A 27,357-nucleotide genomic window follows, 5' to 3' on the forward strand; every position below is an offset into this window, starting at 1 on the left:
ATCCAAACAGAGAACTATCACAGGGGATTATGATCAGAATGTCCCAATGCAGTCCTTCCAGGTTACTGGCAGCAGTAATTCTCAGTGAAAAAGAGCTACAAATAAATGGATAGTGTATAAGATTTTTTTTAAACAAAAATAATTGATGGATGAGCAAACTAGCACACAGGGCAACAGATGCCTTTCTCCAGGCAATGTAGAACCTTGTTACCCAGACAGTGGTGTCAGATTGTATTAAATCTACCAAAGTCATCCTCCTACCATGAATTTTTTTAGTCAGTCCTCAAATCCATAGGAGAATTTTTACTTTTGCTCTGTTATGATCACACATTTATGCCTTCGCTTCTGCACCTTAAAAGATGCAACTTATATATAAGGTAACACAATTTATTTTTAATGACTCTTATATTTGCTTTTTGATAGCTGTTTCTTTATGAAGAGTCTCATGTTTTGTGAAGTGTGTGCTGGTGTGTGAGCCTTTAAATCTGTGCAGGGCTCTGGGCACCCCCAAAACCCAGCACACCAAGGGCTCTGCTGTTGGTGTACATTTGGGAGGACTGTCAGTTTTCTGCTTGGGTTTACTCTGCAGATCATCCTTAGTGTTGTTTTCTTAAATCAAAATGCCTGTCGGAGCTGAGAGTGCCTGAAGCAGTCCTTACATCCAGCAGGAAATATCCCTGCTGGTTGGAATTTTGTCTGACATGCTCAAGACATTTCAGATTCTTTTTGCAAATTATGCTGCCTGTGGTCCTGCCACGAATCCAGCGTGACTGAGGTGTCAGCACGTGTGTGACAGATGTAAGTATGGGTTGTGCTTCTTGTGTTTAACTTGGAGAAAAAGCTTCAGCAGGAGAAATACCAGCTCCATGCAAGTTCTTTCTGTATCCAGTAGAAAAAGGCTGGGTTTTGTTTGTTCTGTAGCTTGTTGATGGATGCTAATCTGGGACAAAATTATCAGGGTTTTTTCTGGAGGAAAGTGAAATTGTTCTACAAGCAACTTCTATTGCTTATTTTCTTATAGTCAATTTTCCACATTCATTTATCTGTAAAATTCTTGGATTCATGCAAGACTATTAATTAAATTGCTTCAAGCCCTTGATTTTTTTTAATTTTAATGAGCACTGTGTAGCAACATCACGAGAAAGGGGGTGACAGACTGTGCAAGTCATCATTGAAACCCCATGTCAAGCCTCTGGAGACGGGCAAGAAGCTTATTTGGAAGCATGAAGTGCTGTTTCCTTTCCACTTGCACTTCAGTCTGCTCCATTTGGTCAGCATTTGCCTTTATACCGTCGTGCACAAACTGACTTGATGAGTTCTTAACCTGCACTCTACTTGTCTCTGTTAGCAGCTGCAGTGGATTGATTTGCATAGGTTAAATGGGAGGCCTCATCTGACTCCAGTGAGATGTTGCTTCTTAGGCACAATTATATTGTCAGAATTGTTACATCCAGTGAATAAATGGGGAACACGGAGAGAGGGCATCAGGGAGAAAAAGGACAAAACTCTCATTAAATTTGTATTAAGAAGTCAAAAGCTATTTCAATAAAAACTAGGAGGGATGAGGGAAGAGTGCATGGTAATGCTTTCCACAGGTTTGTTTTTGGACTGGTACTGCTTTCTTGTCAGGAAGTGTAACAATCCCAGTCATGCCACGTTCCAAAATGAATTGTGAAATCCAACAAAATTTCCTCTCAGGTCCAGGCAGTAATAGAGTGGTGCCTGTTTGCATGTCCCCTTTAGAATTTGGAAGAGCTATTAGGCTGGGAGTGGGGAAGGCAGGAGCAGAGAATCCCTGGCAGCACGTCCCCAGGCTGGTGCCAGCACGGCTGGCACGTCTGAGGGCTGCCCTGTGTTTGCTGACCTCTTCTTGCTGTTGACTCGGAGGTTCTGTTTGGAGGTGGCAGGTGTGAGAGCTCAAGTGAGAAGTGTTGCCCTGTGGTTAATGCATTCAGTGCTCGCTGCCAAGTACAGGACAGAAAATGGAAGAATACTCTGTTTATTTAATCACGAGGAGGGGTTGCCATTGTGTGCGAGGGGATGGGGTTTTCAAAAGGCATCGGTCTCTCTAAAAATGTGTTGGAAGTTTCAAAGCTTTCCCAGGATCCCACCTTGGCCAGCTCCCCACAGTTTACATGCCAAGTGTGATGTTCTGTGGTGTGGAACATCCCTGTGGCCAGTTTGGGTCAGCTGTTGTGACCATGGTCCCTCCCAGATTCCTGCGCATCTCCTTGCTGGCAGAGCTTGGGAAACTGGAGATTCCTTGATTTAGAGTAAGGACTACTTAGTAACAACTAAAACATCAATATAACTCTCACCCTGAATCCAAAACATAGCACTGTCCTACCTACTAAGAAGAAAACTAATTCTCTCCCAGGGCATTGCTCTACATGACTTCAAATCTCTTTTTTAATATACAAATTGCTTGTTGAGTAGAGTTTAGTTCTGGGGTAGCTGGGATTAACTTTTGTCTTTTTTTGCTGAAGATTTATATTGAACTAATCTGGGAAATATTGAGGTGGATCTTGGTAAGGGAAGAATGACTGAAGTCAGTGGATTAGACAGAAAATCACCAACTGCAGTGATGGATGAGCATCCTTTGCAAAAGCCAGGGGGTGTTTCACAGGCTCAGGGAGGGGAGGTGTGAGAGAGGAGAGGTGTAACAGGTACCAGAGTGTGTTTGTGCAAGAACAGCCTCTGGAAACACCCACCACTGGAGGGGCTGGCCGTGGGGGATTCTGAGAGCACCCAGCTGTTGGCTGGGGTGGGTCCGTGGGCGCTGCCCGGTCCCGGTGGTTCCATGGGCCAGGGCTGAGCCTCGCTGCTGCACCTCCCAGGGCTGCTGCCTCAGCTGCAGGGCTCGGCGCTGCTCGCGGGTGACCCAACTCAACACACTGAAGCTTATATTTTTGGAGTTTCTGAGTTGACAGTAATTATGACCTGGATCATTTCCAGAAGACACAGCCCAGTGAGGGCACTTGGCTAAAATTTAGAAGACTTTGGCTCAGTTTCTAGCTTTTACCACCTGTTATTGGTTCAAAACCACTCACTCTTTGTTCCTTAGTGCTTTTTTTTTCTGAGCATGCAGTATAAATATTTCAAGTTTACATTTGTTTGTCACTTCCAAACACACTGAGGGATATATACAAATACATTCTCTCCTTATTGCAAGGATTTCAAGTGGCAATCCTGCCACTTGAAATTTAGTCTGTGTATTACTTAGGCTGGAAGTTGTCCAGTAATTCCTGATACAGTTTCAGGTGATTCTTCATCTTTGTGGATTCAAGTGGGATGGGGAACACAGGTGGGCTTTATCCTGATTAGTGAGAAAGAGTGCTGAGAGAAGTTTCCAACTGTATTGAGCAGAGATGTAAGTGAGAAGAAATAGGCTTATAATGAAGGGTCAGTGAAAGTGGGATAGTCACTGCCCTAGCTGTATTCATTCCTGCAAAAAACATGAGAAAATGTATTTTCTTCAGGTGGGACTGACTGTGTTATCTCTCCTAAAGCTCTTTGCACTCTGCAGAATTTAAGTAGGGTGTGAAAGTTGCTGGCCTAAGGTGCCATCAATTACTCCTCCTCTCCTTTCACCTCCTCACCCCTCCATTTCTGCTTAATTCCTTTTGATAACACTATTAAAACCTGGTACCCCGTTATTGCTTGTTCCCCTTTAGAGCCAGCTGAGCAGTATTGATCGGTAGCAGCTGCAGATTGATCCGTGGAAGCCGAAGTCGGACGTGGCAGGGCCCTGCAGTGCTGAGGCTCCCGGGCAGGCAGTGCAGCTGTGTCCCCTGTGAAGTGCAGAGCAGACACCCCATGGCACACACGGGGGGCCTCAGCATTCAGTAGGACACAACTGTTTATTGCACGTCCGAGGAGCTGCTCCCTGCAGCTCTGGAGAGTATAAAATCATTCACCGACTTAATTCACCTCATTTAATCCATTTAATTCCTCTGAAAATGCAACGCGAGCTAAGAGATTCTTCTGGTCTCAGCCCTCAGAAGTGTCTGGCACCTCGCAGAGCCTGATTGCCACTTTACCTGCACCCCGAAGAGGAGACTGAGCAGGGCTGAGCAGTGCTGACTGCTGAGCTCCTGCTGTGGGGTGGGTGGTGCACCTGCCCCAGAGGCAGCGTGCTGCCCTTTGCCATCTGCCCCAAGTGCAGCAGCACCTTTGGTCAGGAGAAGAGCTTCCCACAGCTGAGGACATGTTCTGATACCTTCACGCCTTTACTTAAGCTGAACTAATTTTCACTGTCCTCGGTTCGTGCCCAAATTAACAAGCAGGCTGGAGTTCCAGGTGTGGGCAGGCGTGCAGGAGCTCCTGTGGGATGAATTGATGTGTTTTGATCAGTGCTACTCAGAATGGCCTTCTGGGCATGGATGTTTTATAAACCTGACAGTTAATGTCAGTTTTCTATAGAAAAAAGTTACTCACATGATGCTATTCCCTGTTCAGCTGACTCGATGATTTTGAACCCAGTGGTTAATTTCTGTCAGATTGGAATGTCACACCTGCTTGGATACTGGTCAAGGAGGCATTAGGCAGAAATCTGTAAAACCTCACTGCTTCTGGTGCTCAGGCAGTGAGGCTTAGGAGACAATTTAGATAAACAGTTTAAAAACTTCTGGTCATTGGAAAGGTTAGTTTACCATTAAAAACATGAATATCTTACATGCAGAAAGTTTTGAAATTGACTTAAGAAAAGTATGCTTAAAATAGCAAGTTTTTTGGTTTCAAACAGTATGAAAAACATTTAATATAATTTTGAAATTCCATTTTTAGGGCTTGCACTGGTAAATCAAAAATTGCCAATTTATATGGTTTTTAATACTGAGAATTTTAAAGACAAATTGTGATAAAGCATTACTTGAACAGTTTTTCTTTAGGCCTCAGCAGAATTCATAGAGAAATCTGCTGATAGTGTGGATTTAGTGATGCAAAATCATAAATTATTTGTAATCATTCAAAAATGGGCCAAGTGTTGCCCACCTTAATGTAGCTTTTGGCAGAAGTAAGCAGTGTTTTCAGAAGACTGTGTAATGCACACTGTGGGATGGAGAGGTTACAGATTGCTCAGCATGACTGATGGCAGCTTTGATAAGGAATTGAATTTTAGATTTAATCAACAACTACGTTTGGGAACTTGTGCAGAAACAAAATAGTCAGAAGTATCCGAGGATGCTGCTGGTTTTTCCTGAGCTCCATCCATTTTGATTTGTGTGACCTGATAACGCCTTTCAACCCTGCTAGTTTGACCTTAGACTGTATATTTGAGTTTTATTTACTGTTATTTTTTTCCAGCTTGTATTGCTGTCTAAAGACATAAGAATACATTCCTGGGGCTGTAGTTGATACCTTGATCTTTAGGTTCCTTACCTTTTGACTCCCTGCATTTCTGGCTTGCCTGTCACTGTGGGACAGAGATGCTGTACCCAGATTCTGAGTGTGTGAGTTAGAATGTGGCTGTTTACTCGTGTCTTAAATAGATATGCATTAAAAGTAAAGTGAAATATGTGAATGTAAAAGTGTGTACATGAGTGTACATTGCAGTTGTTGGCTTTTGCCCTCAAAATGCTTTCTAGACACCTAAATTGCTTTATTTTTTCTGGGAGTTGAGTCTCTTCCTCTTCCCAGCCCTGGGTGAGGTGAGGCAGCCAGGTCTGAGCTCTTCGTTGCACCCATGGGGAGACTTATATTATTATTTTTGTAGGCACCAGGCCTGTGAAGCCAGGTCATCTCTGCTTGCACATCTTTAATCAGATCAACTGCTGAAAACATGGGGGTTTATGGCAGAGCTGGCTGTTATTGCAAATTACAGCTGCTGCACCTTCCGTGCCTTTGGCTCTGGGCCTCATACTGCTCTTAATAGTTTGTTAATACCAAATAATGCAAAACCACTGCTTCCTTAAGCACTTAATAGGATGTGCTGAAATGGAGATAAATGGCCTGTAACACTCTTTGCTTCTGCTCTAGGAAAATGAACTGAAGGATGCTGTGCCCGAGAAGAATCGCCTGAGCCCTCAGTATGCAACTGTGTCCCCCCGAGCCCTGCAGCATGACCAGGTAACAGCACAGCTCTCCAGCTGCTTCCTTGGTTATCTCCTGCTACAGGGACCAGGCTGCAGGCTGGGTGAAAGTGGATCTTACCCACATCATTGGTTTCTGATTTGCCTGCTTCTTCTCTGTGACAACGTGAAAAAAAAATTAATTGAAAATAAATCGCAAAAAAATTGTCTTAGGAACAAATGTGATTTTCAGGTGAACATTCAAGACGTGCTTCTGGACTTTAGAGAGGTGCATCGTTCCTCTGATGTGTATTTTCTTAGTGTTGTAAATTGGTAGTAGGCTTTGGTAAAAGACTTTTTTGGTGATTTTGGTGAGACTCGATTGAAGAATTCTCCTCTTTTTCTGAAAAACTTCTGTCTATCAGTTGGGGTTTTCTCCTACCCTTGTGCATCTTAAAATTGCAATTTTAAATTGCTCAGTAAAACGTTGAAAGGCTCTTGGCCAGCAGCAAATGCCCCAAACTCTCTTTAGCAGTTATTTCCCCTGCCACATGGAGTAGTCTCAGCTATTCCAGGTCCTGAGAGAAAAACTCTTTTAGCAGTAAGTGTTTTTCCTTGGTTCTTACTTGTGCCTGCTGGGGACTAAAAGGTCTCTCTGTGCCTGCAATGTGGATTTATCTCTGGCAAATTCTGCATGGGGTGACTGTGCTGGGAGGAGGAGAGGCTGACGTGCCTCACCTCACCACATATGCATTCAGGGGAGAAACATCATGAACCAGCCACTTTACAGGGCTACATTTAGCTAAAAATAAAACTCCAATCTGGGATTTCTACAGGGCTTAAGTGAGTTGCTGGGCAACCTCACTGATATCCCAGGGGCTGTTACTCACACGGGCTCTGCTGAGAGCCCCTCTCGGAGCAGAGGCAGCTGCGCTCTGGGCTCCGACGGTCGCTGGTCACAGCGTGGCCACTGCTGGACTCCCCAGCCAAAGGGGGCTGATGAGGCCCCCAGGGCCCTGCCAATCACCAGAATTCAGAGCTGGCTCTGCATTTGGTCTGCACTTTGTGTGCAGCACCTGGTATCGAAGCAGGCCTGACGTTTCCTGCTGCTGATGAATTTAAATTGGCTTTATGTAAAAAGGCAGAGTTATAATACTTTATGATAGGAGGAAGCCATGTGTATCATAGCATCACTTAATTTTATTCATCCATCTGTCTACAAATTTCTCCCTTTCCTAATGTGTTTCTCTTCTCTTTATTGTTGTTTACACATTACCTTTGCTCTTTACCTCACGAGGCACATAAAGATAAAGTCTCACTTGGGCAATTTTATATTCTAGCTGGCACACAGTAATGTGCATCATTAATGCAATGAGGGCTCAGTACTTTGGTGACACTAAAAATGTGAGTCCTCTTGCTATCAGTAAGTGCACAACTTACATGGCTGATAGTGCTTTATTATAGGTAATGTTTGTCCTGAGGAACATTGAAAAAGTCTCTTAAAACCAAGTTAAAATACAGAGGTCAGCATTTGTCACATTAGCCACAAAGTTAGAAATAAAATTCCCTTTTACTATTATAATGTCAGAATTTGTCATTCTGTGGGTGCTTGTTTCTTCACATCTATCAAATACATTCACATAATTAAATGAATTAATTAATATAAATTAAAAGGTATCGTGCAAAAATTCTGGGTGCTTGCACTACTGATCTCATATCACAGCCTCAGTACAAAAACTGTGAGTGCTGTCTCACTTGTAACAGATCTCACAATATGTAACTGTAGTCACATACCCTGGATGTTAACAAACCTTTTGTCTTCCTCCTTGCATAAGAGGTTTTCTGAGGTCTTTTGCCACACACTGAGGCTGATGATAGATTGTGCAGTTTAGATGCATTTTATTGTTCAGAATGTGTGAAAATCCACAGCTTTGGATGTGGAGGTTGCAGCAGAATTCTAACAGAGTTAGGGCTCAGCCCTGAAGGGGAAAACCTGCCTAAATTAATTTATTCTTTTTCACCCTTGAGAGCTGGCCTGAAAAACAGGCCAGCTTCATCCAGGCACATGGGGCCGGAGGAGTGTTGGTGAATTCTGCTACGTAGCACTGAGGAAGCCGCTGCTCATTTTTGTACAGTGTGATGGAATTTGACTCTGGAAGGGAGTAGGTATGAGGCTGGCTACGTCTGAGTATGTAAAACTGTACATAACTCACGTGAGTTTGGTACTCTGCTGAGTGAAACAAAATCGTGTTCCAGGTGTGGAGTACGTGTGAGGAGACTTTGTGACCCTGGCAGTGCTGGGGCACTGGGCTCTGACTTGTTTTCCTCTTCATCTGAGTACAAACGAGTCAGTGTTTTAATATAAAAACAGAATAGGCTTTATCCATTCAGAATATGTTTCCACAGTACCTAAACCCACACCATTTTCATGGTGCTTTCTCAGTGGTGTTTTCTGAACAGTGCCCGTAGCTGGGGGAGCTGCAGCTCTCTGATGCCTGGAACCAAGGCCTGTGGTGGGTGATAAGGCTGGTGGAGCTTTTCACCAAGAACATGAACTGCTGCTTCCTGGGGATGGCTTTCAGTAGCTGCTTTCTGTGCAAGTGTTCAGGAAGCTGAGGGCACTTTACAGAACCCTGGCCCTCAGACTGACTCAAATGAGGGCACGTTCAGTAAGTGTGAAGATACAGGATGCAAAATAAATTGGTTGATGAATTGAACAGAGAAGCATCATGGATCAAAATGTTCCCTGTTGCTGTCATGAAATTAGAGCTGTTTCTGATGCACTCTATTTAGGTCAACTGTTTTTGCCACTGGGAACGTTGATGTTTTGATATGCTCCGTGAGTAATTCAAGTTCATGTATATCCCATATGTTCTTAAGCAGCCTGCTTGGAGAGAGCACTAAAGTCCCATTTAAGAACAAATGTTGTCTAAAAAAGAAAAAGGAAGTAATAGTCTCATCAAGCTTTATGATGCCATATGGGTTATATAAATGTGTCTATCACAGCATTCTACGTAACACATGATCTTCAGGGGAGAAAGTCCTGGCAAGAATATCCTGTAGAAATATTGAAAGGTGTCGGTGTTTCTGTAAGTAATAATAGTAGTTAACAGAAGGTGTTTGGTAGATTTGGTTCTGTTCTTTCCAATACTCAAAATCAAAACCTTGCTCAAAAGCTGATCTGCCAGAAGAGAAAGTAGAGAAATTATCAGAATCATTGGTGCATTCCTAAGATTTGACTAATTCAGGTGGGCACGTTGAGATCCTAAGTGAAAGATCCTGAGGTGCATAAAACATCTGCAGTTCTACCTGTCTCTAATCCATCCCTTTCCAAAATTACATCAGCAGCCTGATGAGAGCTGTTTGTTCTGAGAGCCCCTTCCCTGCCAGCAGGGAAAAGCTCAGAGCAGAAGGTACCCTGCTCCCTAGCTCCCAAAAATATTCAGAATAAGACGACTAGTGAATTTTAGAAGAAGTTCTTTGCAGAGGTGCTCAGTTGGTAGGAATTGTTTAGGAGACAGGGAAGACTAAAGTCTGACAAAAATAACCTCTTCTCGTAAGTTTTTCAAAATATTGCACTTCATTAATCCTCAGGAAATGAACTGAGAATCCCAGACAACAACAGGATTGCATCATTGATGCTGATAACTCACTGTTTCCTTTTTCCACCCCATTATTCCTCAACAATATACACTGACTGATCTGAGCAATGCAATACAACACAAAGGATGCAGGAGTTAATAGATTCTGAAAATCCATTGTTTAACAGTTTCCTTCGTTAGAAAGAACTGAGAGGAAAAGAAAAATCTGTGCACAGAAAAAAAAAATCCTGAGGTTGACAATAATTGCATCAGTTCTTGTGGAAAACATGATTTGTTCCATTTTCCTCTCTTTTTTTCTAGTCCACTGCACGCCAAAGAGCCCTTCTGCAGAGCTGAATGCAAGGGCTGGCTGCAACCATTTAGATTGTTTGGTCCATGGCAAAATTTGCAAGTTAACAAACTGGAGCCAGAAGGCAAATAAAAGGGCTGAATCAGCTTTCAAAACATTGCATTAGAAAACGGCCAGGAGAGATATCCATGTCCGAGATTGCTTAATTTGCTCTTTAAAAAAAAAGCAACAAAAAACAAACAAACAAAAAAAACCCCCACAGTAATTAAATTGGGGGGGAAAAAGGAAGGAACTTGTCAGTTCCTGAAGTGGAGTCAGAAGGAACCAGGAGCTGCCCAGGACTGAATCCTGAGCATTGGGCTGGTTTGCCTTTCCCTGGCCAGGAACCTGCCAGCCTTGTTTGTGCTCCAGTGACAAAGGAAAACAGATGCTGCTTGGAACGCTGCTCACTGGAAACATTATTGCTTTCTTCCCTCCTGTAAACACTGCAGAAAAGTGGGAGCAGTATGTGAAAATTATGTTGGGGTTTTTCTTACCCAGATGTTTATTCCTGCTTGATTTTTTTCTTGATGTAAAAAATGCAGTTTCTGATCTGATACAAGCTGTAATAATCCTGCTATGCATCAATACAGGTCTCAAACTCATAAAGGGCTAAGAAATTAAATTTTCAGCTGATGAATTAAAGAAAGAACTTTTCCTTGGCAGGCTAAAGTAATTCAGTATATTTTCTTGTTTTCTGAAGTGGTCACTATCACTGATGATTCACAAAATCCTGTATAAAAAGACTTGATCATACTGAACTGGTTAACATAGGACCAAGTGAGTTAAATCATGAAACAAATCTTACTTCACGACTATCTGAACCTTTAAATACCTTCCATATACAAATGTTTTAAGGGAGAGCAAGGGGTTTGTTGCAGAAGAATACTTATTTTTGAATTGTAGGCACAATGATTTCAAGTGTTAACACAGGCTGATCATGTGTATTTGAGTTTATTCTGAAGTCAGTTTACTCTTAAAAGAGCACAGAAGAAATGTAAATTTGAGCTGTATTATATATATATGTTAGATCTCTGCCCCTTTATATAGCACACCCATCTCTGAGGCCCCTGAGATGCAGAGACTTTAGAAATGTTTTGATTGTCATTCATTCTGGGCATGATACAGTGTATGTATGTAAATTGACAGGACTTATGCATGGCTCCAGTTTGGTTGCTAGACTGTAGTCCTTGCTGAGAGAAAATGTTCCCTGTGTATGAGACACACACAGCTTCCTCAGTGAGCATTCCCCTCTGGGCTTTTGTGCTTTTTTCCTATTTCCTTTGAACTTTTTCCTTTCTTTGTTGTAACATGAAGGAGTATTTGTGTCAGGTGTAGTTTTGCCTTCATTCATTTGCAGTTTGGGCAATAACCTCATTTTATTTTTTCTAGGTAAAATCAGACTATGACCATCTTCGAGAAAGCCTTCTCAGAGTGACCAAAGAACGAGATTTGGCTGTAAGGGGAAAACACCAGCTCCAAGCCAAGCTGGAGAACTTAGAGCAGGTCCTAAAGGTGTGTATAAAATCCTGAATTCCAGCAATCCAGTACTTCCATTGCTTGTTCATTATTCCTGATCTCAGCCAGGGAGGGCTCTGCAAACCCAGGGACTGAATGCCCCTCTCAGCTCTGATCAAATGTGTGGAATGCAGTGCACCAGCTACTGACAAGGGACCTCAGACCAGCACAGAGACATATTTAGAGACCTTTATCTGACATTACTAAGTAATTACATGTAGGTTTTCACTATAGAGTTATTTAAGTCAAAATGAGAAAGAGAGGATGAGAGTATGAGCAAACTGCCAAGGTATTTTACTTTAGAGAGCTGTGTCTGCCAGTCTGACTGGCTACAAAATATTACTGTGGCCCTTACATTCTGTACATCTCTCTGCTTAAGAACTCAAAAATTTTCCTTCACTGAAACAAAAGTTCTCTGGTGGGTACAGAGATCCTGGCTTTTCATGTTCAGTGCTTTTCTGCCCTGAGCAGAACCCTTATGAGCTGGCAGAGTACCTTGAACAGGCTTGGAGCCCTACAGCTCCTTTTTAGCACCAAGCCCTGCCCAAGCAGATGCAGTTCATTGTGCATTTCATGTGTGTCCTCATATGCTCGGGAAATTAGTAGTTTGGAGAAATGGCTTGCAGCTTTCCAGCCCATTGGAAAAAAGTTTTGAGAAATATTTAGCCTAGTTTCCCTGTGTAAAAAGAAGTTCAGTTTCTCTTTTGAGAAATTCAGGATGTATCAACAAAGCAGAAAAGGGAAGATGAAGAACTGCTGAATTAGCTAACTTCTGAAGCTGTTCACAGTGCCTCTCGTGCAGAAGGGTTCTGATTTTCTGCTGTGTGCAGGCAGCGTTTCCCATTCATCCCCGTGCTGGTGCTCACCCATCTGCGAGCACAGATGCCAAGGCTTTTGATGAGAGTGCTTGGGTGAGAATTGAATCTGCTCCCATTCAGCACTGTGGATGAGTTCTGCTCTGGGAGCAAGGCTGGGCTCCTTGAGAGCCGTGGGTCTGTTCTGGCGTCCCCCAGCACGTCTGGAGCCGTGCAGTCACTGCCACGGGCAGAACGGGGCTCTCTGCTCGGCCTGCAGCTGCAGGCACGCGCTGCAGCAGCTGGAGCCGGGGTGGGCTGCCCATTGTCCAACCCCCTGGTGCCCGTGAGGAAGCAGAGGAAACAAGAACCATTTGAGCAGGCTCTGAAGTGCTCTTTCAGCAGTTTGTACTCACAGCACTCTAGCTCTGTAGTTGGAAAGAAAACTGATAAATGCAGGATGTCCCCTGTCCCTTCTGTGCTGCTCAGCAGGATTCGTGCCTGTGGTCTGAAAGATCCCCTGACGAGGTGACTTCTTCACTCTTTCTCTGAAGGACACAGCATTATCTGACAATTGTATTGATGTAGGGAGTCCCTGCTGTATTTTTTCTATGCTCTGTTTGCCTTCTGATGTTGGAACAGCATGGTTAGGACCTCTAGAAAGGCTGCAGAAGGGAAGTGCAAATTTACACGTTAGAAAGGTTTAAGCTGCCTGACGCTAAGGACAGTGATGGCACAGACAAGTGGATTGTCATTGTCACCTCCTAGACAGGCCATGGCTGTGTGCTCATTGTGGGAGCCAAGCATGGAGGAATCCAGCAGCTCAGAGCTTCTCCTGCTGTTCCCCAGGTGCTCCCTGCATCCCCCTGCCCTGCCCTGCCCTGCTCAGGCTCCGGAGCAGCAGGGGCAGCAGCTGATGTGCAGAGAGGGGGCAGAGATCAGACCTGCAGAGAACCAGTTTGAGGCCAGTGTGTGAGGAGGGGAATTGCCCTGGTTTGGGGGAGGTGTGATTGTTGTGCCAGGGAGGGGCAGATGCTGAGTGAGGAGATCCTTGCTGCTTTCAGTAGATCATGACAGTGCTGAAATGGCTGAGGGGTGCTCTCAGGTTAACACAGATGACCAACTGGTCTTTTCTGACCTTAAAATCTGCACACTCCAGATCGTTAAATAGATATTTTAGGAACCACAGGAATTAAAAGCTGGGGAAGATCACAGATCATGGATCACAATCTGTTTCTTCATTACATTTTATAGATTCACTCTATGTTCACAGTATTAATTATTTATTGATCTTTTCAAAGGACTAGAAATGTTCTGCAGGAGCTTTTGTAAAATAGTAAGAGCTCAAAATATGCTGTACCAATTCAGATACTAAATCTTGAGAAAGCTTTTTTTTTCCTGATAATTAAAGGGTTTAATTAAAGGTGTGAAAATTGATTGTCTCACCATTTGTTGAATTTAAGAAATGTGCTGATGCTCCATCCATGTCCAGTTTTACATGAGATTTGATGGAAGCTGCTGAGCTCAGTAAATGCAGCTTCATGCTAATTTAAATAATGAGGAAGACTGGTTGGTAAAATGGGTGATGTTCATTCAGGTAAGATGAGAATCAGAGCCATTCTTCTTGGTCATTATAAAACACTGAGAGCAGGTATTACCCATGAACTTTTGTACAGTACAGTGAAGAAATGCCTACAGGCAAAACATTAAATCCTCACAAAACTCCTAGAAAACAAGCCATAGTTGAGGGTCAAAACTTACAAAGTGGGAAATCTTGTTGTTTTTGTTGTTGTTTTTGCTCAAACAAAAAGTAAATAGATCCCAAGCAGAGGCCAGGGGGAGAAATTTCTGCTTCTTTTGCAAATGTATCCAGGCTGAGCGATGTCAGCCTCCCTGGCTGTCCCTCTGTGCTGTGGGTAGTGTGGAGCAGGTAATAACAGCTCATTACAGGGTAGAAATACGCTTGATAGAATTTTCTCTTGTACACAGTAAGAGATATTTTGGGCTGCTCTTGTCAGTTTTAGCCATGCATTTGTGTTTCCAAGTGCTAATGGGTTTGTGTGTAATAATTCGGTGCCACAGATAAGACATTGTGCCTCTGCTCTGAGACTATTTTGGGAATAGCATGTAATTTGGAAAATAAAAATCTTTAATACCAGTTTCACCAGGGAAGAGATCAGAATCTAGAAAGAGATCTTCTTAACTCCCCTTTATTAAGAGGGTGTTTGAAAGCTACAGTGATGCTGGGGGAGTGATATTAACCTATAATGAAAAAGATTTCTATCTGCAAAGGGTATCTTGACATTGTTCAGCTTGTGCTCTTCCCAGGAAACTTTCTCATATTGCTTTGAGTCATTAGCATCAAATATACTTTAGAAGTTGTTTTTGAGCACTGTATAGTCCCTTTTGTCCAAATCCACCTGTGTTAGTTTTGTTCTGTCTAATTTTCTGTAGATAATAGGCAGAGATCAGCAAAGGTAAGCTGTTTCTTTTGGGTCAGCATTTGCAAAACAAATCACAGCAGCCTGTCCTGGATAAAGAGGCACTTAGGGACTTGTCAAGGTAATTTTTTTCCACGCTTTAGTTTTTAAGCACAAAGCCCCATGAAAGCGTGTGCCTGCTGGGTGAGATGGGTCCTGCTCACCTGTGCATCCCCAAGGCCACATCCATGGCAGTGCCAGAGCCGTGGGTCCTGTGAGGGGCTCATGTGCAGATGCCTGAGTTTGGCTTTGGCAGAGCACCTCTAAGTCCTGGCCAAGTTCAAACCCAGCCTGGTTCCCCTCCTGCCTCTCAGGGATGCCGGGGGGGTTTCTGTGGAGGGGACATGTGCCTCCCTGGCCGTGGCAGCTCGTGTGGCTGCAGCTGGGATTGTTACAGTGCCCTGACAGTTCTCCTTCTCCCCTGGCACAGCATATGCGAGAGGCTGCTGAACGGCGGCAACAGCTGGAGCTGGAGCATGAGCAAGCCTTGGCTGTTCTCAACGCCAAACAGCAGGAGATCGAGCTGCTGCAGAAGGTACGTGGGGACAGAGGGCAGGGCAGGAGATGGAGCTGCTGCAGGAGGTACGTGGGGACAGAGGGCAGGGCAGGAGATGGAGCTGCTGCAGGAGGTACGTGGGGACAGAGGGCAGGGCAGGAGATGGAGCTGCTGCAGGAGGTACGTGGGGACAGAGGGCAGGGCAGGAGATGGAGCTGCTGCAGGAGGTACGTGGGGACAGAGGGCAGGGCAGGAGATGGAGCTGCTGCAGGAGGTACGTGGGGACAGAGGGCAGGGCAGGAGATGGAGCTGCTGCAGGAGGTACGTGGGGACAGAGGGCAGGGCAGGAGATGGAGCTGCTGCAGGAGGTACGTGGGGACAGAGGGCAGGGCAGGAGATGGAGCTGCTGCAGGAGGTACGTGGGGACAGGGGCAGGTGGGACCAGAGTTGCGTGGACAGAGAAAACGGCGTGGGATGGATCTCCTGGTGAGAAGGAATTCTTGAAGGAATTCCCACCCAGCTGGTCCCTGCCCTGGATTGTTCCATGGCACAGCTGCTGTGCTGTAACAAGGGGCTGTTGGCTATGCTAAAGGATTTATAAATGTTCATGCCTGTGAGCATTAACCTGACCCCACTGTATCTGAGTTTTTCTGTTGCCCAAAAGGGATAAGAGGGACACAGTCTCATGGATTTCCTTTGTATTTCCATTGCTTCCCTCTATATTTGGCTTGGTAATACTTGTGCATTTCCTAAATGTCACGGAGGAATCTGGTCTTAATTTCTTGGTAATCAAAGTGCGAGGTCTCTACCATTTCCAGCGTGCTGTTAACATTCTCACTGACATACCAGTGTTTTGTTGGGATTTCTTTGGCTTCCTCTGCCAGACATGCAGTTCTTGCTCCCTTTCTCCTGTAAATTAGATTAAAGAGAGTCTCATCAAGGTACTGACACATCACAGTTGATCTTCCTTTTCAAGAATGTGTCGTGTTTGCTTGGCAGGGCTTTGGTGTCCAGCCAGCGTCAGCATCAGCCCCCCCCAGAAACGAAACAGTTGCTTAAATACCTCATTTCCAAGGTCATTTTCTAATTCACAAATCACTTTGAGGCTTCTTTTTTTCACAATGCAATTTCTCAGTATTCATCACAGTACAAAAAACATGATGTTGAGTTTCAGTCTTGCCAAAGTCACTTAAAGCAGCAATTGTCTCAGTGCTAATGTTGATTTTTCCAATTGCTGGACTAGATGAAAACACAGAAATAATGCTGCTAATGATAATTTGGTAGAGAATTTGCACAGAGGGACCTTCTCAGCAGAAAAAAAGATGTATCTAATATAGTTGCTTGAAATAGAAAGCTGTAGTTGACCAAATGAAGTCTTCCAGTTAATTTTCTTTTAGTCTTCCTCAATAAATGTACTTAGGCACACTGCAAAATGCCATTTCTAGTTATATTCAGCTGTTATTATTAGAGCGGCCTCATAAATTTTGGACTTAAATTTCCTGGCAAAGGAAAGAAATCAAAGAAAGATACAGCATTTGTTGCTAATTTTTGTTGCATTCTTCTAATAAATCCTCCTTTGGACTGGCAGCAGGAGACAAATCTCTGTGCCACTCTTCCTGCTGTCCCTGGTGCTGAGCTGCAGCTGACAGACACCGAGCACAGCCCAGGTTGTGTTGCACTTCCTATTTCACCCAGTGCAACAAGCTCAGCAGATGAATACTTTAAATAAATATGTTATCTAAGGAACTATAACACATCACTGCGAGCTTGAACCAGGAGCTGCTGGCTCACATTTCATCCAGAGCTGGCCTCCCAGTGGACCGAGTACGTGCTTGTTAAATTCTTTCTTCCCTTTTCTTTTTTTATTAGAGTCATCTTTACTTAAAAAGTGTTTCCAAAGGGAAGTAGAAGGTCTGGGCAGTAGCAGGATGGCTTTCACAGCACATCTTGGTGCTGTTGTACAGGTGCTGATGAACCACCAAAATGTGCAGTTCAGAGCAGAGCCAGTCACTGCTACAGCCTGGTGCATTTGCTGGCACATTTTGAATATAAATAAGAGTTCATTCTCTTTTTCATATATGTACAGACTGATCAGATTTTTCAGCCTAAAAGGAAGAACATAATATTGTCCATCGAGGTTTTGTGTTAATGGGGAATCAGATGGTCTTTTTCTGTAAGAAAACCTTAATACAAGGCAGTTTGATGTCTAAGAGAGATAGCTATTGATGCAGGTTCTGTTATCATTTATCCAGAACTCACACTCTGGGGAGGTTTTATTAAACTTGTCATGATGGATGACTCAAGGCTTTCTATTACCTGCTATCACGTTTGCTGGTGCTCGTGGAGCCAGTGTTTTATCCCCTGCTTGCAGTGAGAGTTATTACTGTGGTGCAGGCAGGAATGGGGCTGTGCTGCAGGGGCAGGGGGGCTCTGTCACCCTGAAGGACAGGGAGGGCACTCAGGGTCTGTGGGTTTGGTTTGTGGGTTTGGGTCTGTGGTTTTGGGGACTTCTGGCCTGACCCAGCTCCTGCTGAAGGCAATAAGGAGTAGGGCAGCCCTGACCAGTGGGGGAAATGAAGTTAAACAAAGCTGCACCTGTGTCCATCCTGGGACTGTCTGGCACATTCAGTTAGAAAGGCTGTGGGGTGTTGCCCTCCTCTAAACAGGAGGGGTTTAAGACTTTTCTCTGGGGAGGAATATGCAGAGTGACACAATGGTTAACAACATTTGGGCTGATCTTGGGCCAGGTTCAATAAAGGAGACACTGAAAACTTAAATGAAAGTAAACTGAGGATAACCCAAAGTTAATAAGTGCTATTTATTTGGTTTTAAGGTTTAGACTTTTCCCAACCAAAATTTGACAACTGAATTTCTAAGCTACATAAAATACACTTTTCTGCCCTTATTGATTCCCTCTTTTTGTCTTTGACTCAGTTGATTGGACCATAAATGTTGCACTCCTCTTTTCAAACAGCCTGTCTTGTGGTTGCCTTGTTTTGTGAGCTGTTTACTTTGGTGATAAATGCTGTTGCTTCATTAAAAGAATGAGCTTAATTTCTGTATTGCCTTCTCCCAGCTGCTCTGGGAGGTTTCTGCACCACGAACCCCGCAACAAATAACAAACTCCATTTCAGGTTGGATTGAGAGGGTTTCGGGGAGTTCCGAGGTGATGTTGCAGCGTGATGAGCACGCTTGTGTTGGTCCAACAAACGCCCCTGCTCTGCAGCCTGGCTGAGATTGGGCCTCCTGAAACAAGCAGTGATTCCCAGGCTTGGAGCCGGAGTGCCGGAGCAGAGCTGGCACAGCCGCCCCTGCGAGATGGAAACTGGCTCTGGATTTGAGGATAAGTGTGCTGCTTTATGTGCTTACAGCATATTGTATGTGGCATGACTAATTAAATTTCCTTCTTCCTCCTTTCCCCTCTTCTTCCCTTCTTCCTTCTCCGTGAAAACAAGGCTCAGGTTGAAGCTAAGAAGGAGCATGAGGGAGCAGTTCAGTTGCTAGAGGTAAGATCCCCTGGGTTACCTTGGCTTGTTCAGGGCCCCTTCTGAACGGGACAACTTTTACAGCATCGTCACTTTTGCACATTTCAAGGAATATGTAGGCAAATGGGTTTTTTTTTTTTCCTCTTCTGATGTAATTGCATCCTTTAAGATTTATAATTCAGTTAGGAGTGCATTAAGCTGAGCTGTTGGAAGTGATGTATGTTTCTCTTTAGAGGTTCCATTTTTTGTAAAATACTGTTAAAGGGAGTGATTAATTATGAGAATTTTGATTTATTAGGCTGGAAATATAGCAGCAAATACCGGTCAGTTACCCAGGGTTCCTAATTAAATACTGTCTAATAAACATAAAGCAACATGTTGAAGAACCAGAAATTGTAAACCTAATGAAAGAATTGAGATACTTCAAAAAACCTTCAAAGGCTGTGCTGGAGAGAGAGCACTTCATTTTTCTGCCTGAGGAAAAGGCATTAAATGGTTATTAAGTGTTAATGTACGTGTCCTGAAGGACATGCAAAAATATGGGTTGATAATAGCAAGTGCATTGTCAATATTTCTTTTAGAAATCTGCTTTTATCTCAAGGTAATTTCCAGTCTTTTTCCCTTCCCACAGTGTTTCTGTGTGTGTACTTGCTGGCTATGCCTTAGTGAAAGGTGGTTTTTCCCTGGTGCTTTGACCAACTTTAAAAAAAAAAAAAAAGCATTTGTTTGCTAGTATCTATAAAAGTTAATATTCCCACAGAATGTGTTTCAGTTACAGGCTTTCATTATCATCATATATATAAAGTTTGTTTTAGCTTTCAGACTATAAGGTGAAATTTTTATTTAATGCCTGGTGGAAAGTCAGGCAAGAGATTATTCACCCCCTCAAGCTAAGCACAATTCTTATTGAGCTGATTTGTCTGCAACCTCTGATTTGCATAACCCCAACAAGTTTCCAAAGCTTTTGCTTTTTATTGCCACAAGCACATTATTTTTTAGCCTTTTATTTAATGTGCCTTTTGCAGTTTCAGATCAGCAGCAGTGCTGATTTCTCTAGCGTGGTTTGTGTTAATGCATGTTTTTACATGTGTAACTATTCTAATGTACTTTGCTTTGAAATGTAAAAAAAAGTATTCAAAACTGTTTTTATTTCTTTGTTTATTTCACATCTCTTTGTTTACTGTGTCTTGTTTGGAATTTATTGCTTTGCACTTCATCCAGAACACCTTGGACAGCATGCAGGTATTTTAGGGCATAAATTCTCCTTTCCCTGTCCTGAATCCTGCACTTTTCCCTTGAAAATGAGTACCATAGCCCTGCCTCACCTTGCATGGGATGCGTGCTAGAACCATTGTTATGCAAGCATGCTTTGCATTTATTGGCCTCATACCAAATCATCAAAATCAGAATACTTTTTCTACAGGAAATTGATCTTGGCACGATTTAATGAGAGCTCTGATCCTGGTTTTCAAATACACTTCCTTACGAGCATGCCCAGTAGGAATGGTTTGGTAATTCACTCAAGATTGTAACTTTCTGACTGTGTGGATTTTGTCTGAATTCAGATGGTTTCTTTGCTAATACAGAGACTGTTTCATGTGATACTTTCACCTGAGGCTGATTGGAGCCACCCAGGGAAAGCCATTGCTGCTCTGCAAACAGTTAAACTGTGAGAGAATAGCTGCACAGCAGAACATGCTAATTACTGCTCTGAATTCAAACCTGTCCACCTGGAAAGTTGCTCATCATCTTACCTGTCCTGTGTGCACAGTGTCTGTCTTGCAATGGATGAAGTCTGCTTCATTTTCCATTCCAGAAGCCGTTTGAATTTTAGAAGCAGCGCTGGGTGCGGTGTGAGGAGCCTGGCAGCTGCCAAGTGACAGACATCCAGTCTGCTCTGAGCAGGAATGTCTCGTCCCCAGCCGCTGCTGCAGGCAGCCGCAGCTCTAGAGAGACCTGGGGCACCTCTGTGCCACCCTTCCCAGGACAGGGTGCACGGCAGGAGCCACGGCACAGGATAAAAACTCGGAATGCTGAGGCTGTGAGCTCGTCTGGCTCTGCAGGGCCCGACACAGATTTGTAGATTTTCTCCAGTGAGGTGACTCTGGCTGGCTGACAAAGTGAGCACATGCCTGGGGTCAGGGAACAGGGATGAGCATGGGGATGCCTCCTGGAAGCTCAGTCGTGGATCTTATGGCAGATTTTCTTTATAAAGTACCAGCTTCGTGCTCACGTCTTACTCACCACCCTGCTAAAAATAAAGCAGTAAAGGCATTTTTATTCCAGGCTTCGTACGGTTGTGAGAGAAAAACTTGAAATTTCTACACGCTCAGAAGAAAAGACAAAAAAGGCAGTTACCAAAATACAAATAATTTTTAAGTTAACAAATAATAATATTAATACTTCTTCAAAAATATTTTTAAGGATGCCTTAGCTTCTTGTTGAGGTCTGGATTGTGATGCTTTTATTTTTTATGTGGTGCTAGAGTTCCCATAACTGCATGTGGAAAGGTCAGTAAATATTCTTAGAGAGCTGAATAGCTCATCCTTAAACTTTTCATTGGAAAGTGGGGACCAAAAAACCCAAAGCAGTTTACTTCTTTGTTTGCTTAATGTTTGCTTAATTTGTCCTTTGACACTGTCCATAGATGCCATTTTCATGCAGAAAATTAACAAGCAACAAAGTCAGACATTTCATTTGCTCGAAACCACAATGAAAAGATGAAAGACAAAAACCCCAAGCATTTCATGTTCATGTAAAACTCCCACAATGTCTGATTCTTACTGTGTTTTGTTTCATAATCAATCAGGTGAATACCCTGAGATTTCTTTTGCAGAAATAAATTCATTTGTGTGTTATGAATGCAAAGAAATTGTATCTTCAAAATTCATTCCAACTTTCAAAACGTATGTGTTACTAGAAAAGGAACAAAGTTCCACATTGTGTAGTAGAAAATTGGGATGTTTGGGTTCTTCTGGGTGCTGTAAGTATTTTCCTTTAGCTAGGGTCTTTTTACAGGTGGTATGTAATAGATGTTGTTTTCTTGATATAAAAAATGTACAGTTTTTCTGATATGAACTGAGAATGTTATTTTTCTTTAAAGAAACTGAAATTGTTAATTCAGTTGAATGAATTTAATTAATATCCAGACTTCCTTTGTTAGTACAGTTGTTTAACTAAGCACAAGAGGGGTTTTTAATGAAGGAAAGTGGTGTTTGTTCATCATAAAGGACCGGAGTGGGATACATTATTATATCCTTAATTTAGCTGGTACAGTGAATGTGCAGATCTGGGTAAAAGGGGGTTTCATGCTGTGGGGTCTTCACTACTCTTTATATGTTTTGAGTAAAACCTGTAGAATGCCCCCTGAGTTCCCTGTGCCCTTTGTCACTGCTTTCAGCCGGGGAATGTCTTTGACATCACCTCATCCATCTTCTCACACCAGGGGTTCATGAGCTGTACATAGGCAGATTCCCAGCTGAAGCTTATCTTTTAGCTTCTATTTTGTTAAAGCCTGATGCCTCAAAATTCAAACAGAAATGTTATGTTTTGGTACTTCTCCCACCCTTACAAAAGCCTCTTCTTGGCTGGTGCCTGCTGTGGTTTGGCTTTACAGTGAGCAGCATTGTTTCTAAGGGCAGTTCAGCCAGTGGCTGGGCCCAAATTCTGCAGGAGTCACTGGGGGTTTTCTTGCTGGGATTTTAATACACAGGTGTTAATGTAACAACTTAGGAGGCTTCAGCTTAATAGCAGAAGATGGGCAAACCCCAGAAATACACCTGATCATTAGAGAAGGTTGGAAAAGCACACAAAACTGACATTCAGATGCGTGAAGAAGTCACAAAACTGTGGCATCTTTTTGCAGGTGTTCTTGGCAGTGATTTTTTATCACTGCCAAAATCCACGATGAGGAATTTCCCCTTTGGAGACCGGCGATGAAAGGAGAAATCGCCTCAATAGTACAGGGCTGCCCGCGGGTTGGGGTCTAAGTGTGGGCAAGGATTCAGAGGGAGGCTGTGGGCCTGTTTATCCCAAATCCTTTGCCTGTCCTGGCTTCCTGGTACCTCAGAGAACCTGCTGCAGGCAGCCCTGCTGTGCTCTGACGGCATGCCTGTGTTGGTTGTGCAGGCCAAGGTCCGGGAGCTGGAGGAGAAATGCCGGACGCAGAGCGAGCAGTTTAACCTCCTGTCCAGGGAGCTCGAGAGGTTCCGGCAGCAGGCGGGCAAGATCGACCTCCTGAGCAGCAGCTCCTTGGCACCCTCGGATCTCTCTGGCTCTCCTGGCAAATCCCTGTCCCAGTTAATGAATGGAATAGCCACTTCTATAGGCAAAGGTAAGGACCAGCAGTTATCGGTGCCGGTGCTGCCCTGATGCAAGTCTGAGATGTACAGAGAGTTCACTGCACACGTGGAAGAGAGAATCTGCTCCTGTTTCTGTTTGGTGACTTGTTTAAATTTCAGAGTATCTCTTAAGCCTTCGCTGAGCTTGTTCCAGTCTTACCTGGGCACTGCTGTGAGCAAAATTCTCCCTAAGTGTTGTTGAGTGTAGTGATGAGAAACCTGTTCAGCATTAAAATTATGTATTCCTCATGTGAAAGTGTACCTCTGCTGTGAGTGACTGTCTGCATATCCAGGCTTTGTTGTAAACCCTTCCCTGTTTCAGGGCAGGAGTAGGTCTGCTGTCTTGTTGACGGAAGAGTTGATGGGGAAAGAAAGCACGGAGACCCCACACACTGCATTGGCCATTACATTAAAAAATCATCCAAATAAATAGAGCTGAGTAGAATATGGGGAAACCAAATGGAGTGTTTTGACAGACATGAAAATTGTTTGGGCTCAGTTTCATTTGTTTAAACAGAAATCATGCACTTCTCCTTAAAAATTTGAAAGTAAAATCTTTTAAAAAGCAAAAAATCATTTCAAAAGAAATGGAGAACGTAAAGTAAAAAAAAAAAAATTCATTTGCATCTGTATTGATGTTCTTACACTTACAGTCCCCAGCACAGTCAACAGTATGTGTTTATCCAAGATCTGTGCTGAACTTTCACCAGGTCATCTCCTGTTGCCAGAGGCAACGGCTCTCCTAAGTGCAGAGCTTTGTAAACGATCCATTATTGATTGGAAAATTACAGAGATCAAAGCAAGAGGTTACCTGGGGACTCTTGAAAACAACTTCCATGTAAATGACACTTTAGGTTGTGTGTTATTCCATGTGGGGAGTGTGGTCAGTGTCACCCAGGCTGGAATGACTTCAGCTGTCCTGCAGAGGAACAGTTCAGGTCATTCTCATAACTTACAGATTCCCCCAAAGCTGCTTTAAAATAAGTATGAAAAGGAACGGGAAAAATCAAATGGTCTTGACTTTTTTCCTAAGCTTCTAGAACAACTCTGAGGCACAGGGGCCTGGAAATCAGAAATGATTTCCCTGCTGCTGCAGACGAGCAGTCAGTGTCAGTGAAGGGTGCTAAACTCGATGTGAAGCCGAGGCAGAAGGTGCCGAGGTGACATCCTTCTCTCAGCTCAGCTCAGCTCAGCTCAGCTCAGCTCAGTGGCTCTGCTTTGTGTGCCTTGGCTCCCTGAACACAGAACTGGAGCTGCTGGCAGCCGTGCCCACCGTGGTCCCTCTTAGTGCTTGGGCTTTTCTGGAGCTGCGAGCCTCTCCTGAGTGGAAACTAAAGTACACGAAATGGGGAATTCCCAAGGCATTTCCTGATAGCCATAAGAGTTTAGTAGAAATTTCCTTAATATACAGCATTATCCCCTCATGTCTCTAAGGACAGGATTTTCAAAGCAGCAATTAATTTAAAAGGAAAGGTAATTAGGTATTGAACCGTCCTTCAGGCAGAAGTGAAGGTCCAGCCTGTATCACTGCAATTGATCTAATGAAAAATGAAAATCAGCTAAACATTTTAAGGTACTCAGTCAAACTCTCCAAACGAATTTATATTTATTCCTCTAATGGTAATGGAAAAACCTTTTTAAAAACTTCAAACTGAAATCTCCCAAGTAACCCTTGAGTAAAACCACAGCAAACACAGCCAGGTCTGTACCCAAGGCATTTAAGGGCCTTTCTTTCTAAACCTTTTCTCAAAACCTACTGGTTTTTATGGGACTTAGAATTCAGGGCCTGCAGCACTTGTGTCTAAACATCAGAAGTGCTTGGCCAACATTCATCCTCGGTATGAATGCACTGATAACAATAAAGTCATGTTTGAGCAAGTGGGCAGGATTTCTAATTATTGAAACCAACCCTTTCTCAATAACGATGGTAGAGTACAGCAAGTTCTTCAAACCACAAGTGTAATTATTTTTATTATGTGTGAGGAAGAAAGAACACAAGAGGGAACACAGGGACAGCTTTCAGAGCAAAGCAAATGATGGAAATGAGATCAGTTAATGGCCAGCTGCTTTGCGTTAATTGGTGATGTTTGGATGTATCAGGAAATGAAATAAACCCAGCCAGGATGGATTAGAGCATGAAAAGTTCACTTTAAACATACAATAATGTCACAATCAGATACAGAAGCCTTAAGATTTATTATTCATCAGTTAAGAGGCTCATTTAAATGGTCTTTCTGGATAATTTGGGTAGTCCATATGGAATCAGCAATTGCAGTAAATAAAATGGAGAGTCCAACTGTAATGCATGCAGGGACAGATCTAATTCTCCTGAAACGTTTAAATTAGGTCTGGTGCTCTTCCTTTTTCCTTGATAGGGTATTCTTCAGACTTTCTTAACAAATATTTCCCAGTCATGGGAAAACAAAAACCATTTTGAGCATATATGGATTTAAAAAGACTTCATGGACAAGACCCCTGTGGCTTCATAAGGTTCTTCTCTAGTATTTAAAGAAAAAAAAAAAGACATTTCTACATGCTGCTGTGTGTTCTTATGAGCTGCCCTGTTGTATATTTTAACTCCCTTTTTTTCCAGAGGGAAAATATAAAAGGAAAGGTGTTTTATTGGTTTTTTTTGTTTGTTTGTTTTCTTTTTTGTAGGTTTCCAGTTAACAAGCTTTAAAACAGTCTGTAGGTCTGATTCCTTCACATTTTGCTGTTCAAGCCCAGGGCCATCCATGTAATTTCCTTGGATGAACACCAGAACCAGGTTCAATCAGTTTCTTTTTTTGGAGGCAAACTTAGGCCAGTTTTGAAATACAGCCTTTTTTGCCTGCATCCCTGTATTCACAACCTGCAGGAGCAGACATCCTCTGCAGAAATGACCAGGAGATTACAGATACTCAGGAGGAATGTGCTTCCTGCACTCTGAATCTCAATTTTGCAAAGGCATTACTTGATGATGCTTGTGTTTATTTTTTAAACCCAGCTGTGGCTCTACATCCATAGAGTCCACATGAATTTACATATGATATTTGTCTCATAACCTTTACTAAAGGCTCCTCTCCAGAGTACACAGAGCTCACTGCTGAAGTTCTTCGATAGGGCTGACATGGAAATCTGTTCTTCCCAGTTTGTGGCTGTTGCTGTTGGGTATTCAGTCCCTCTGCAGGACAGTGAGGTGTCTGTGGGGGCTGTGTGGGTTTCCAGCACTGTCTGGGGCCAGAGCTGTGCCCAGGCCCTTCATGCAGTCACAGCTACACCACAATTTTCTCCTTTGTGTTAAGGACTCAGGGTAAATTTTATGTACCTTATTTTCCAAGTGAAAAAAATCAGACAGATCCGTATCTTTCAGCATCCTGATATTCCTGGAGTTCCTGACAATGTGTGTTCCTATGCTAGTTATTATCCTATATGTCTGCAGAGCAAGGGCTGCATTGCCCTAGAACCTTCCTCCACATCTTGTACGTCGTGCCAGTAATTTAAAAACAAAGCCTGGAGAATGCAGGAGGTCTGAGACCAAACAGCAGCTTCCTTTCAATGAATAATCAGAGTTGGCCCGATTATTTATAGCTTGGTGCTGACAGCCTGATATGGCAAACACATTAACAGCAAACAGAAGGAGCTGAATTGGCTAAAGGTTCCTGAATGGGGAGGACTTTTCTGTTAGATATGTGAGAAAGGTTCCAAGAATAAAAAATGTGCCCTTTTCCAGTCTGGGGACTGCTCTAAGTGGGGCTGGTTGTAATTAATCTTTTTTATGGTGAGTTGTATATTTCCCTGCTGTCAATGGGCTTAAGCTGTCCTGCTGTAAATTACAGTGATGCAGAGAAAATTAATCATATTGGACTAATGAGCACACCAGAAAAACCCTCTGATGATATTCTTGGAGCTTATTCTCCTCTGCAGTATGAATAAAGAGGTTCCATTGATAATTCCTGGTGACGTGGACTGGGAATCTTGCAGTTCAGTAGCAAAACATTGCTGTCCAGACTTCTGGCAGAAGGGGAGAGGAAATGCTGAACCTACACATATTCAGGGTCTGAGAAATTAGAGCACAGGCTCATTGTGTTAATGAGAGGCAGAATGCACTCTGCACATCTGGAGGTGTCAGCAGCACACTGTGCTCTGCTGTAACTTCTGCTCATGCTGCAGGTAAAATTCAGCTCAGTTCACAATTCCTGCTTTCATGTGCTTTGGGGACTAAACTGACAGTAAAAGGAAAAAATGTACAAGTGTTTTGTACCAAGCTTTTGTACCAAGTCTTTCTTGGAACCTTGATGACTTTGCTCTTTTTACTTGTCTCACC

At 43.2% G+C, this 27,357-nt stretch overlaps 1 protein-coding gene across 6 annotated transcripts in view; it reads left to right on the forward strand.

Annotated features, from left to right (window-relative positions):
• The window catches only part of RIMBP2 (RIMS binding protein 2), a 123,482-nt gene that overhangs the window by 68,899 nt on the left and 27,226 nt on the right, over positions 1-27,357 (forward strand). For 4 of the 6 annotated variants that reach the window (XM_069030873.1, XM_069030868.1, XM_069030870.1 and 1 more), the window contains 6 exons: positions 5,977-6,066; positions 11,331-11,453; positions 15,161-15,265; positions 18,682-18,732; positions 19,933-19,953; positions 22,840-23,044. In XM_069030873.1, the coding sequence (XP_068886974.1) occupies positions 5,977-6,066; positions 11,331-11,453; positions 15,161-15,265; positions 18,682-18,732; positions 19,933-19,953; positions 22,840-23,044 (595 nt within the window). The remainder of the gene's footprint in view (positions 1-5,976; positions 6,067-11,330; positions 11,454-15,160; positions 15,266-18,681; positions 18,733-19,932; positions 19,954-22,839; positions 23,045-27,357) is intronic. The other 2 variants (XM_069030869.1, XM_069030872.1) reach the window with 1 other exon arrangement.

The sequence above is a fragment of the Aphelocoma coerulescens genome, chromosome 15 (assembly GCF_041296385.1).
Source record: "Aphelocoma coerulescens isolate FSJ_1873_10779 chromosome 15, UR_Acoe_1.0, whole genome shotgun sequence".
Taxonomy (NCBI): Eukaryota; Metazoa; Chordata; class Aves; order Passeriformes; family Corvidae; genus Aphelocoma; species Aphelocoma coerulescens.